This window comes from Balaenoptera borealis, assembly GCF_965194805.1.
Source record: "Balaenoptera borealis genome assembly, chromosome: 19".
Classification (NCBI taxonomy): domain Eukaryota; kingdom Metazoa; phylum Chordata; class Mammalia; order Artiodactyla; family Balaenopteridae; genus Balaenoptera; species Balaenoptera borealis.
The window spans coordinates 10,649,433-10,662,778 of NC_138878.1; the positions used below are offsets into that span (position 1 = coordinate 10,649,433).

The 13,346-nt window shown below is 37.2% G+C and overlaps 1 protein-coding gene across 1 annotated transcript in view; it reads right to left on the reverse strand.

Annotated features, from left to right (window-relative positions):
• The window catches only part of CNTNAP4 (contactin associated protein family member 4), a 266,473-nt gene extending 254,719 nt beyond the window's left edge, over window positions 1-11,754 (reverse strand). The window contains exon 1 of the mRNA XM_082366313.1: window positions 11,438-11,754. Coding sequence (XP_082222439.1) covers window positions 11,438-11,522 — 85 coding nt within the window. The 5' untranslated portion in view covers window positions 11,523-11,754. The remainder of the gene's footprint in view (window positions 1-11,437) is intronic.
• Window positions 11,755-13,346: the final 1,592 nt, after the last annotated feature.

A 13,346-nucleotide genomic window follows, 5' to 3' on the forward strand; every position in this document is an offset into this window, starting at 1 on the left:
ATATACAAGTTCAGAACTCATTAATGTTTGTCAAAATTACTAAAGGCAATGAAAAACGTTTTGCATATATTTATAGACAAAAGAAGACCAAAGAAGCTGCAGGTACACTCTTTATAAAGTTAATGATGAAAAGAAAAAAAAGAGAAAACTGATTTTATTTTTCTTCTACCCTCCATAAAGGAGATAAATCTTCAAATGGGAAAATGTAAAATAAAGGAATTGAAGTGCAAGATAGATGAAGGAGTTGAAAATTTCTTCTTGAAATGTGGCAAGAACTTTGTGGTCCAACTTTCCAAATTGAAGGTGATGACCTGGGAGGCCCTACAGAAATGAGGAGGCACACTGATGGCCTGCAAGAGGAAAAATGCTGTTCCAAGTTTATGCTTATGATGTATTTTTGGTTTGCCTGTCCATTGAACATCCTCAATCCAAAAACCTGATAGGGGCTTCCCTGGTGGCTCAGTGGCTAAGAATCCGCCTGCCAACATGGGGGACATGGGTTCGATCCCTGGTGCCGGAAGATCCCACATGCCGGGGAGCAACTAAGCCCATGCGCCACAACTACTGAGCCTGCGCTCTAGACCCCGAGAGACACAACTACTGAACCCACGAGCCACGACTACTGAAGCCCATGCGCCTAGAGCCCATGCACCTAGAGCCCATGTGCTGCAACAAAGAGAAGCCACTGCAATGAGAAGCCCGTGCACTGCAACGAAGAGTAGCCCCCACTAGCCACAACTAGAGAAAGCCCGCGCGCAGCAACGAAGACGCAACACAGCCAAAAATAAATAAATTTATATTTTAAAAATGACCTGATATAGTGGCCTATCAAATGACATTTGCTGTAAATAAAAAAGGAAGCAGAGAGAGAAAGGGAGACATATTTTCTAAAAAATCAGATTTGATACTCTATGATCAGGAATAGGCAAACGCTCAAGGTTCTACTGAATTTCTGTTAGAAGAATGAATAGAGGTGAGGTGGTTTGATCAGGCAAGACTCCACAGAGGAAGGAGGTGAGGCTTGCTTTCAGTAGAAGTTTTCCAGGAGGATTTAGAGGGAGTGATTGAGGGCAATTAGGCAAAGGGAACAGCAGCTGTAAAGACCAGGTGACAGAGGCTAGAGGACACTTGCAGGGGGGCAGGATTGTGAGGGAGAGAAAGCAATTAAGACAGACAAAAGGGGAAAGATAAGCAAATTCAGAGGAGGAAGATATTTGTTTGCTACGCTAATAAGTTTGGACTTAATATACACTTAACAATGAAATACAGCTGAGACAAGATTCGCTTTCATTTTGATAAAAACCTTAAACATTAATTAAAAACATCAATTCATTATGGCAGACACCTAAAAATATGATATATGTGTAGTATTTAAAAATACTGCATGAGTCACAGGAAGTAGTGAGGGAGGAAGGGGACAGCTGCCTCGCAGGTCTCTCAGCCAAATCAACCCTGGCAATCGCAGAGATGACAGATGCCACAGCCAGATCACCCTCACATCCAGGAAAGTGATCACGGAAGGCTCAGTTTCGCTAACTCAGAAAAAGAGGGCGCTGCTGGCATCTTCTCTAGAGAATGTGTCAGTGATTAATGATACTACATACATTCTTCTCATACTAATCTGTTTCATGTTGCGATTTATATATATATATATATATAATAGAGAGAGAGAGAAAGAGGGGGAGAGAGAGAAAGGGGGGGGAGAGAGAGAGAGACAAGGCAAGCACATATCAAGGCTTTTAAGAGATGAATATGATCATTTACAAGGCCACACCAGCAAACGACTCAGTTTTATGCATCAAGCATAGAAAATTATTGTGATCATGATTTTATTCTTAGTACCCAAAATTCTACATCATATTTTTGGTAGCCTCCTTTTTCTATTTCTGTAGTAGACATTTGACTATGAAATATTTTATCATATTCCATTTTGGGATTAGATCCTATAGGTTGCTATGAATTTAAGAAACCAAAAGTTATCTTCAGTGTTTGCTCCTTGCTTTCTTACATGTATGCTAGTTCTTTTCCCGAATTTTCTCTCTTTTGTGTGTTTTAGGAAGGACTACACATCTTACGATACTTAAAGTTGTGTTATGACATTTTACAAGGCGCATGATGTTTTCTTAACAGTATTATAATACAGGCTCATGTTAAAGTACAACAGTTCAAATAAGCACAGAAATCATACTCACAATGGAACAAAAGAGCCTAATTGAGCAGCTTTATAACCTTGTACAGAATTCCCTCACCACCACTTTAGATAGAATTGCTTTTATTTTAGCAATGTTCTTTTAATTAAGTCCTAAACATCTAAAACATGGCAAATGTAAATATGTATTATAAATCCTTAATTATGAGGATTGCTAAGCATTCATGCAGCTTTCTGCCTTGGAGATAGTTTCTTTCTGTTCAAAATCAGCCAAAATTGAGAAATAAAAGTGAATGGATGTGAAAAATGCAAAACTTTGTTTAAAACGCCCTTCTCCTGGTAGCAGTATCATTTCACCACATTGTCTTCAAGAGTTAAATTATGTTTCAATTTATCTAGTGGCTTTTAAGTCAAAACCTCTCCTGCCATTTTCTGCCTTTGTTGCCATATTCAGAAAGACTAGCACCCTGAGACTGACTAGAAGTTGAGTTAACTGGGGATCCTGAGGTCTTCATGGCCTTTGCCTAGAAAATAAAGCACTTTGGGATCAGAAAAGGGCAACACTGTCCCTCTGCTTGGGATGAGTTTAAACTGGATCCAGAAAGACCTCTTGCTATTTTTAATCCCACATACTGTTTTAAAACTATACAGGAGACTATTCTGGTATAGTAGCAATAAAATAAAAATCTTATTATGTATCCCAACAATACTTAATTGAAAATGTGCCACCTAGGGGATTGTCTTCCATTTCTCTGCCGACATGGCCTGTTTCCCAGTCCCTATCCACAATATCTTCCAACATATGCATGCACACTCGTGCGCACACACACACACACACACACACACTGACAATTTCCTCTCAGCAATTCATTTCCCTCACAGACCACTTTGCATTTAGTTCCCTTCTTCTGTTTGCTTATCTACTGATGAACATATCTTAAAAGACAAACACATATCAATATCTTTGAAAACTAAAGACAAGTCTTGAAGATCTAAATACATACTCAATCTTTTAGAACAAAGCTGTTAGCCCAGAGAGAAACTGAACTTTCTCAAGTTTTCTCAAAAATCTCTCTTTTGGGTCTGATACACAAAGGTAATTTGTTTACATTAACAGGAAAATGCGGGGTTCTCAGCTATGGGCCACAGGGTCAAATGTCTGTTCATTGCCATCCAAGCATCTCCCAACTCCAAGGCTTGCAACAAATTCCTAGGAGAGTTTATCAATGCCCTTCAACGGACATTCAAAAAATATCTCTCGGGACTTCCCTGGTGGCGCAGTGGTCAAGACTCCACGCCAGTTCAGGGGGCCCAGGTTCGATCCCTGGCCAGGGAACTAGATCCCACATGCATGCCCCAAATAAGAGTTCGTGTGCCACAACTAAGGAGCCCGAGTGCCACAACTAAGGAGCCTGCCTGCCGCAACCAAGACCTGGCGTGAGCAAATAAATAAATAAATATTTTTTAAAAAAATCTCTCTGTAGGTTATAACTTCAGAGTAAGTCTGAATTAACGAAATTACAGGTTGTAGTTTGTCTTAAAACTATACGATAAATGTAATTTAGGAAAGCAGTTGAATTTATATATTCACATGCTGTTTCTAAACTAAGGTCGACCTGTGACCTCACTTGTAAGTATCATATTTGCCAGTGAGGGAAAAAAAATGGTTACAGAAACAAATATGTTTTTTATAATTTAGAAACACATAACATCTTATTCTAGAGCACTGCCAAGTAATAAGAAGTACTCAGTAAAAAAAGTAATTAGAGCTGTAGGACAACTGATACACATCACACCCTTTTTTTCCTTTGTGATTTAAAAACCTTAGAGGTAAATTTCTTCACTGTTCTATTAAATACTTATAGCATAAAAAAATTTTATAGTTACTAATTTTAAACTACTTAAAATGTCAAATGTTTTTAGGCTGCACTCACTTTTCCAATTATTACATTGGAATGACTCATTAACTGTAACATAAACGGGCTCATTTTTACCTCCTGTTATGCTATTTCTCTGGTTTTACGACCAGAGTACCACTTTTCCGTGAACCATGACGAAAATGCACTGGGAGAAAAAAAAATGAAGCACATACTCTTCCTCTTCCAAATACCAACTCACCTCAGAAGAACTGAAGTAATAATGACAATTTGTAATGTATTTTGCATGTACATTTTTACCAGTAAGTAATACCATAGTTTCAGGTCCCATGTATGTGAATACCTTGGCAAAAGACATGCTTGCAAAAACTTTATCCTCTGAAAGTCAATTGGGGAACAAAAATATCTTTACTTGTGCTAATAGCATACCAGATATGGTGTTTACCAACACAGAGTTACCAAGACCCTGGAGTGATCAGCACCGTGGAAGGTCTAAATTCATAGATTATAAACAAGGAATGATAGTTCTAGAAGTCAAATAAATAAACATATGTATACATACATGCCTAACTGAAGCACACAGCCAGACAACAACAGTCTTAGAACTCCTTGAAAAAATTCAAATGCTGGAATCTCAGACATCAAAGTTCCTCCCAAAAAGTAACTAAGAAGATAATCCAATAGTCAACGACATCTCGGTTATTTAGGAATGCATTTATTGTAACTTAGTCTTATGGGTAAACTATCCATTATTTCTCAAGAAATTTTAAACTTTAAAAAAAAACCCTCAAAGACTTCAAATTACAATATTAATATTGTGGGTGAATTATTCATTTAAGTATATTCAGTTAATTGAGGCTTTTTGATGAGTTCATTCTTCCTTTAAGGACTTCCAGTGATAAACACAAGTTCTTCTAAAGCTCCATAATTTTTTGTCTGCATTTAGTTTAGGGCATTTATTTCTCTTTCTGAGATTTTCCTTTTTATAGGGACCCAAATCAAACTGACCTTAGCATGTGATGCTACAATTCAAGACATGTTTTTAAAGGTCTGTTTGTTAAAGGGTGTTTCTAAAAGTTCCCACCTGAAATACCCATTAAAACAACAATCCATATATTCTATGAGAATTCACCCCACCACCACCAAGAACACAGCTCAGTTCACCTCATGATCATGGTTCATCCGTGAAACATCCCCTATTTTAAGCACATATTCTGTGATGGGTCCGTCCTTCCTTACCATACAGTTAACTTGAAAAACTGCAATAATTCTAAATAAATACTAAACAAGTTACTGAGGCCAAGATTTCTGAATCGATAAAAATGAAAAAAAAATTAAGCTAAGCAATAATGGAAACAGCAGGCCACTTAAAAAAAATCAAACTCTGCATTATTTAATATTTCACCAGAAACAGTCACCTACAAATCTGAATACACATATCTGGGATTTATGTAACAATGCTGGATAAATTCTTATTATTCTTCCGACTGTTTTCAGGGACTGGGTCATTCTGTAAACTTTCAGTCACAACAGAGGAAAGGAAAAGATTTTTTTAAAAGGACAGAGAAGGACTTCATAAATAACCTGACTAATCAGTGATATGATTCGTAAGTTGACAACATTAAGGCCCCAATACAATTTATCTGAGGTAAAGGAGATTCAGATTCTAAATACAGTATCAAATTGTGAAAAAGCGGTGTTTGCAAAGCAAGACTGGTATTCTATTGTAAAAAAGTTCAGAACCATGTAATGCGAGTGTCACTATCCTTTATCATCTATTTACCACAGAGAGTCATGAATCCCATCATCATTCTCGTCCACACCCAGAATAAGTCACATTAAGTAAGCTATATGAGACGGTCCTAGGCTGTCTTTGATCTGGAAATTGGTCTTTTGATAAGACAGAAATCTTCATTAGTTCTGCACCATTGTAAACAGTATTATGAAAAATAAATCATTTTAACATATGGCCATTCATTTGCGGGAAAAAATGCTACAGTGAAACTTCAAGGAAAAGAATTTTTAAAATATTATACCGTATCATATTTTTTAACTTAAACTTTAAAAAAAAAACACTGTAGTAAACAGTGTAATGTAAATAAAATGAGGCCACTCATCAGTTCTTGGAAATGAAAATTAAATACAATTCCAAATGGACAAGGCATTTACATAAAAATTAATTATCTTGGCATGAGTAGGTAAAAGGCACCTGCTTAATTATTATGAATTCTCAGTGGGCAGCGCTTAAATGAAAATCTATTTTTCAATTTATTCTAGAAAGTTTGCCAATTTCAGAATTTTTAGGAAGCTGCTACTGTAAAAGTCATAGGGACAAGGACATTCTTCCAGTAAGATGATTTACTTCATACAATCAGTGATTTCAAATGCATGTTCCTTATTAGTATGGAGTGGAATAATTTACACTAATGAAAGTATAAAATAACAACAGAATTTTCATTCAAAATATCTAAGCTGCAATTACTTATACACTTTATTGAACTTCTTATACTAAGGGGATTACTTGAGATTGAAAGTGTCTCTTTAGCAGCCAAAACTGCTGAAACTTTGCAAATAGTTATAAATAATTCATACCCATGGAAATAACAAGATTTCTGAAGAATAATGTCTTTAAGAAGACACATATGAAGAAGATGCTAATGAAGGCTTCTTCTGTTATAGCTCCTGGCAATTGTAGCATTACCTTCAGCACTTCAATTCTTCAGGAATGTATTTGCGTACTAAATAAAGACTAAATTTTATCATAGCAGTATATAATTTATCCACTATCCAGGTCACATCATTATATTATATTGTGGCTTATTTAAGTCAAGGGTCAATGAACTTTTTCTATGAAGAGCTAGAGAGTAAAGAATGTTATTTAGGTCCTTGTATAACGAGAGGGAAATCAATTTTAAGATAATTTTATTGATAAAATTAAAAATATAATAATAATTGAGTATAAATTTTCGCCATACAGGTCTACTAATGAGAAGAATGAACAACTAAGATTTGAATTTCATATAATTGTTTTATGCCACAGAGAATTCTTCATTTAATTTTTTTCAAACATTTCAAAATGCAGTAAATCAACTATACACCAATAAAAATTAATTTTAAAAAATTTGAAAAAAATATAAAAACCATTCTTAGCTCACAGGCTACTACACAAAACAGGCAGTGGGCTAGATCTGACCCATGGGCCATATTTTACCAACCTCTGAATTAAATATTACATTATCTTACAAGTGACATTATATAATTCTATTAATTTGTTTTCACGGAAAAGGTAAATTAATTCAATCTTGATATAGAGATTGGCTTCCATAAAGGAATTGTTTACATATGATACAAATTCTGACATTAATTTTAGAAGACATAAAAATGTTTTTTACTTAGGTTAAGCACTAGGTATCACGTGGAAGTCATGTGTTCGATTCCTTGTTGGCTATGAGCTGTGTTATCTCCATAGCTGGAGGCTGCCCTTATCAGAAATGATTTGGGATGTATACTATCAGGAAAGAGGAGAATGCACCAGATTGATGAAAACAAATCAGTATTGCTGTTAGAAAAGTGAGTCAAAGTTCAGGCTCACCTTTATATCCAGAGGTCAGCTACTTATGTATTGCAACTCATAATTGTATTTTATCAGTACTTTACTGTTTATATTAGTAATTTTTTGCTATGGAAAAGAATTTGGGTGGGAAGGAGGAGGAAAAGAAGAAAGTTTCTAGAAAGAGGTACAAGGCTGAATTTGAACAATTTGAGAATCTGTCCAGTAGCATTTAGGTGGCATCCCAGAGCCCACAAGAACAATCATCTACTCAAGTCATTACCTTCATCTTTTGTTAATTTTAACATATTCTTTAGTGCTTCTTTCAGGGTAGATATCATACAGTCTTTATTCCAATTATGGAAAAGAAAGCACACAGTGAGAAATTAACTTCTAATTATGTCATTCATAAGCTACTTGTTAAGCATTAAATATTCTCAGAATACCTGAAGCCAGAGAGCTTCCATCACATGATCTGCAAGAGTAAAAATAAAAGCAAAACTCTTAGCTGCCTTACGACTTACACCTTTTCTTCTTTTACAGTGTCCACCCCTCCCCCAACAACGTCTTAATGCTCAGAAGGAAACTGTGGGTTCATAAGAGCAATTTAAAAATAAAGGGACTTCCCTGGTGGCACAGTGGTTAAGACTCCACGCTCCCAAGGCAGGGAGCCCAGATTCGAGCCCTGGTCAGGGAACTACATGCCACATGCCTGCCGCAGCTAAGAGTTCACATGCCACAACTAAGGAGCCGGTGAGCCAACACTAAGGAGCCCACCAGCCGCAGCTAAGCCCCAGTGCAACCAAAATAAATAAATAAATGAAAATAAATATTTTTAAAAAAATAAAGAGATGACTCCCTTTTCAGTGCATGTATCTTACTAGCAAGTGAAGAAACCAACAGCCTGTGCAGCTTATCAAAGAGCAGCCCTACTAGGAGGATCTGTCTCTAAACTTTCACAGAAGGAACCCTTCAATATAATAACACCTTGACCAGAACAAGGAGGAAAGACCTGGGGCTGGTTCAATGCTTTTGAAATGTCAGGTAGGGTGCTAATAGCCAAAGAATGTGGTCCATTCAACGTTTTCCATCTTTAGTCAGAAGAGGAGTCAGCAGTCACCAAAGATGTATAAGCACATGCATCTAGTGGTTTATGCATCTTTATATAAATATATACATATGTTCACACACACACACACACAGATACACATGAACATGTATGTGTGTGTGTGTTTGCACAGAAACCTTCTAATGTAAAGTTACCCTGTTGATTAATTAGATCAACTAACATTCAAATTAAAGTCTACCTAATCCCTGAGCTGTCCCTGGTGTACAGAGTCCTGTCCCATGAAAGCTTTCATACTGGCGGCCTTGGGCAGTCTTGGGCCGACTCAGTGGATAGCAGATTTGCTCCTGGTGAATCAGCTGTAAATAGATAGAGGGAAAATGTCTTTGTATTCACCCGAGAGACTGACCTTTAATTTCCTTTATTTTTATTCAGTTCTCCCTGACTTTAATATTGGTGTTCAAGATTGATTCATGTTTTAATATAAAGTCTTGTCCAAAAGAATTACTGGAGCTATTATAATACTTTAAAAACACTTATGCTGGTTGATGGTCACTTGTCACTATGCTGAATTACAACCTTGCTGGTAAACATATAGACTTGTTCCTCCAAAAAAGATACAACACATGGAGTACAATGACTTGGTAATAAGTACCTTGCTTTCTTTCCCCCCCACAAAATACTAATGAAATAAAACTTGGGAAATGAATTTTTTCTTTTATATCTACTGCTGCAAATCATACTGTCAATGTGATAGTAACAAGAAATTACTAAATGCAGCTTTAATTATCTGAAGTCATTTAACTGCATTTATGACACTTTAAGAACAGTCAACTCTTAAAACATATGGTAACCAAGAATTCCAACTTTAATATTTAAATGTTCCTAATAATTTAAAATGCTATAGGTTCTTTAATCAAATGTTTAAAAGAGCATTAAACTACTTCCTGAAGAATAAACCAAGGCTGAAAGAATACAGAATCAGGATTGAAATTTTAAGTGTCAGGAGAGGCCCAGCCAGAGCTCAGCACCCATGAATATTCTGCTCTCCTCAGATCTTCTCAGCAGCTCAACTTTCCTTTGAAGAAGATATATTACAAAGAAGCTATTGAATGTCGATCTGCCTTTTACTGGACTTCAAGAAAATAAACAAATGTAAACAACTAATAGCCCAGTCAGTCACATTAATCAATGATAAACTCAAACAGTCAGCGTATTGGAAAGACAAGACCGCCTCTAGGCCAGACTTAAGCTCTGCTTTTCTTAAGGGAAGGATGCTTCAAATGATGTGCTTTACATTGTAAGAGTGACCTCTAGCGCTTCCTTTTTTGTTGAACTTCGGTAGTTGGACGATGAATTACTTATGCGTTTTCTACAAAACTTTCTGTGTGTGTGTGTGGGGGGGGTCTGTGTTGTTACTGTTTGTTTGCTGTAATGTTGGTCAAATGCTACTATTACAGCATTCCAAGATTTTGATTAGGTGAAAATATGCACATTTTATTGACTCATGGGATTCTTACACCCCCAAATTAAAACAGAAGCTAAAACACAGTGCAGCATCCGAGTGAAGTTCTCTTCTTTCAGAGTGATAGATATACCACACCATTAAGTGAGCTAATACTGAATGGAAGCACGGAATCACAGTGGCCATTCAATGTAAATGAGCATTTGGCTTGGGCCAGTAAGGTCATTTATAATGTTCTTCCCACATCAGAGTGCTTTAGTGCACTCAAGCGATGTGCCATAGCAAATGCCTGGTTACTGGCTTATTTGTGTCCCCCAAACCTAAACCTGCTTGAACAGTAGTGACATAAATTCCTGATCAGGCCTCATAGCCCTTTCTTGAAAAGCAGATGAGCTTTTCCTTTAAAGTCCAAGAAAGAGAGAAAAAGTTGTATTTGCCGAGCTTGTTGATCATTCATCAGGGAGGGGGAAATTCTCCCGTTTAGAGATTTTAGGCCAAATGTAACTTTTAAAACTTTTCCTTATCTCTAATAAAAAGTGGATGAAGGGGCTTCTGTCAAATTATTTTGGATGACACTTAAATTAGAAATAAGGTCTTAATAAATCTTCCCTGGGACCATTAACTCAGAATCAGAATATTCAATCACAAATTTATAAAGTTAAAAATTCAAGAATAATACTTTTGAAAAAAGCACCTGAATGTATTTCTTTAAGCAAGATGTAGGAATCAAGCCCCCTCTTTCAGTAGTGTTCAAGTCTCATTCCGGTGGCAGTGAGGGCACAATTCCTAATATTGAGGTTCATCTCTACCAATTCTGCCCCTGAATTCTGCAGTACATTTCAGTTATTATCCGGGCATCATTTTAAAGATGCAGCCAGCTATCAGTCTGCCAAATTGCAAACTTCAGAAATCTAAGCTAATGTAGCATAATGTAAAGTCTGCCAGTTGTTTTCCTGTTAGACATAATTCCAATAAAATTCAGTAAACCTAAAAAAGGGAAGAAACGAAGACATTCACAGGCTATTCCATGATTAAGATGACGATTTAATGTTTTACTAGAACTTGAGTGTTCTCAATGAACACAGAAAGACAAGAGGACAAGATTCTGCTCATAGACAAAAAGAGAAATGATACTTTGCATATTCTGACCAGACCAAGAGGAAAGACATGTGTAAACCCAGTCGTATTTGCAAGATTTTAAGTGATGCTTCATTTATAGCAATATGCTTTGCAGCAATTCCAGCTGCAAATAATAATCATAAAAAACAACAGAATTAAAGTTTTGCAGAGAGGCCCCCTTCAAGTTTTAAATCATTTGCTGTATACTTACGGGAATTCCCAGCTAAAACCCTGTTCCAGTTTGGAGTAGATAACAGAAGTAGCGTCTTGAGAACAGCTCCGGTGACAGACCCCATGTTCACATTTATTGGGCTCCCCCAAAAGATCTTGAGTGGCTCTCCGAGGGCTCCAGTCCTGCTCTCAGTCTCTCTCCCAGCTCTGTCTGGATTTTCAGCACCTCTGGGTCTCTTGGTCTCTCTTCCTCCTCCTCTTCCTTCCCTCTCTCTCTCTCACACACACACAAACACACACACCACAGCCCTGACTGCTCACTGAAAAGCGCTCAGCATCTTTCCGAACGAGCATCCACACTGCCGAGGCCACGCCCACTCCTCGCAGCCGTGGTCCCAGAAATTGGCAGCAGCAGCGTCCCTCCTCCAAATTCACAGCAGCGCTCAGAGCTCCGCCGTGCGCTGCGCTGCTGATGAAAGCTGCACTTGGAGGCGAGGCCTGCCGCTCCTGGGCCTCCTCGGGGCTCCCTCCCCTCTCCTCTATTCTTCAATAATCCTTAACCCTTTTCTCCCCTCTGGAGACGTCCGTTGTGGGAGGGGTGAGGCGGCGGAACCTCCTGATTTTCTGGAGGTCTTGCCTTCAGCAGAGCCAGTCAACATACTGAGCTAATTCCTGATTATCCGGGAGTGCATCCAGGTAAAATTGTGTTTTGTTTCAAAACAAAAGCATAAACTGAGACAGAAATAACTAAGCAGCATTGGTAAATTGTAGCTAAAACTGTCCTTGGGGAAAATACTTGCTGTTGTTTTTCTCTGTTTATATAGAATTATCCTCTTCAGCTATGGTGCCAGGATTTTATTATGGAAATGCCTCACAAGGAAACAGACATTCCTGTTTGGCAGATATTTAAAATCATCTAGTAATAGTCTGCAAGAAATTAACATTTCTTATTTTAGTGCATCAGGAGTACAAATCCACAAACTGAATGCTTTGGATAGATCTATTTTGATGAATGCTTCAGGCTGTGAATACACAGTGGCATTCTACAATCAAATTCTTTAATAATAATTCCCAAAAGGCCCAAAAATAAAAATGATGGGATAGTGAAGAAAGGGAACCCCCCCCAAAACACACACACACACACACACACACTCACACCAAACCTCCTAAACAATATAAAGATGTAATTCAAATGGCCTAAAGGAGAGAGGAGTGAAGTTGAATTCAGAAGATCACCAGCTACAGAAAAATTACTCTTCAAATGGCTGATCCATGGATACTGCCAGTTCTTGAATAGAATATTAAAATATTTAAATAATGGAGCCAGTATCACATAGTGATAAGTGTATAACATGGTGTCATAGAAGGATAAATCAGCTCTTCAAAATAAATGTCAAGATATTTAACTTAGAATGTGCTAAATTTTATAACAATAGGAACACTGAGGTTCTCAAGCACTTCTTGGTGATAACAAGTTAGAAGAAACATAAGCATTCAGCAGCAGCAACCTTGCTATAGAATGAATGAAATAAGGGGGAAATGACAGAAGCATTCACCATAAGAGCTAGCTCTTGCCTACAAACAAAGCAGAATAGATATTTTTAATTTCCCTATTTTGCAGATGAGAAAAGAAGAACAGGGAATTTAAATGATTTGAGGAGATCATAGAGTTAGTAAATAAAGCACTGGGATTGAACTTTGTTTTTCTGACCCCAGTTTTACTGCTCTCACCCTAGGACTTGCTGCCCTTCACATAAGAGTACAGCTCCTTCCTGACCTCTGTCAAAGGCAGTGAAAACCTGAAGCCCTTAAAAAAAAAAAAAAAAAAAAAAAGCAGAGGAAAAGAAAGGTCCTTGTTCGAGTGTTTACTCTGTATTTCTAGGCCTATATCATTTTCAAACATAATATGTTAAGCAAAAGCAGATATAAATTGACAATTTCTGTTAAGT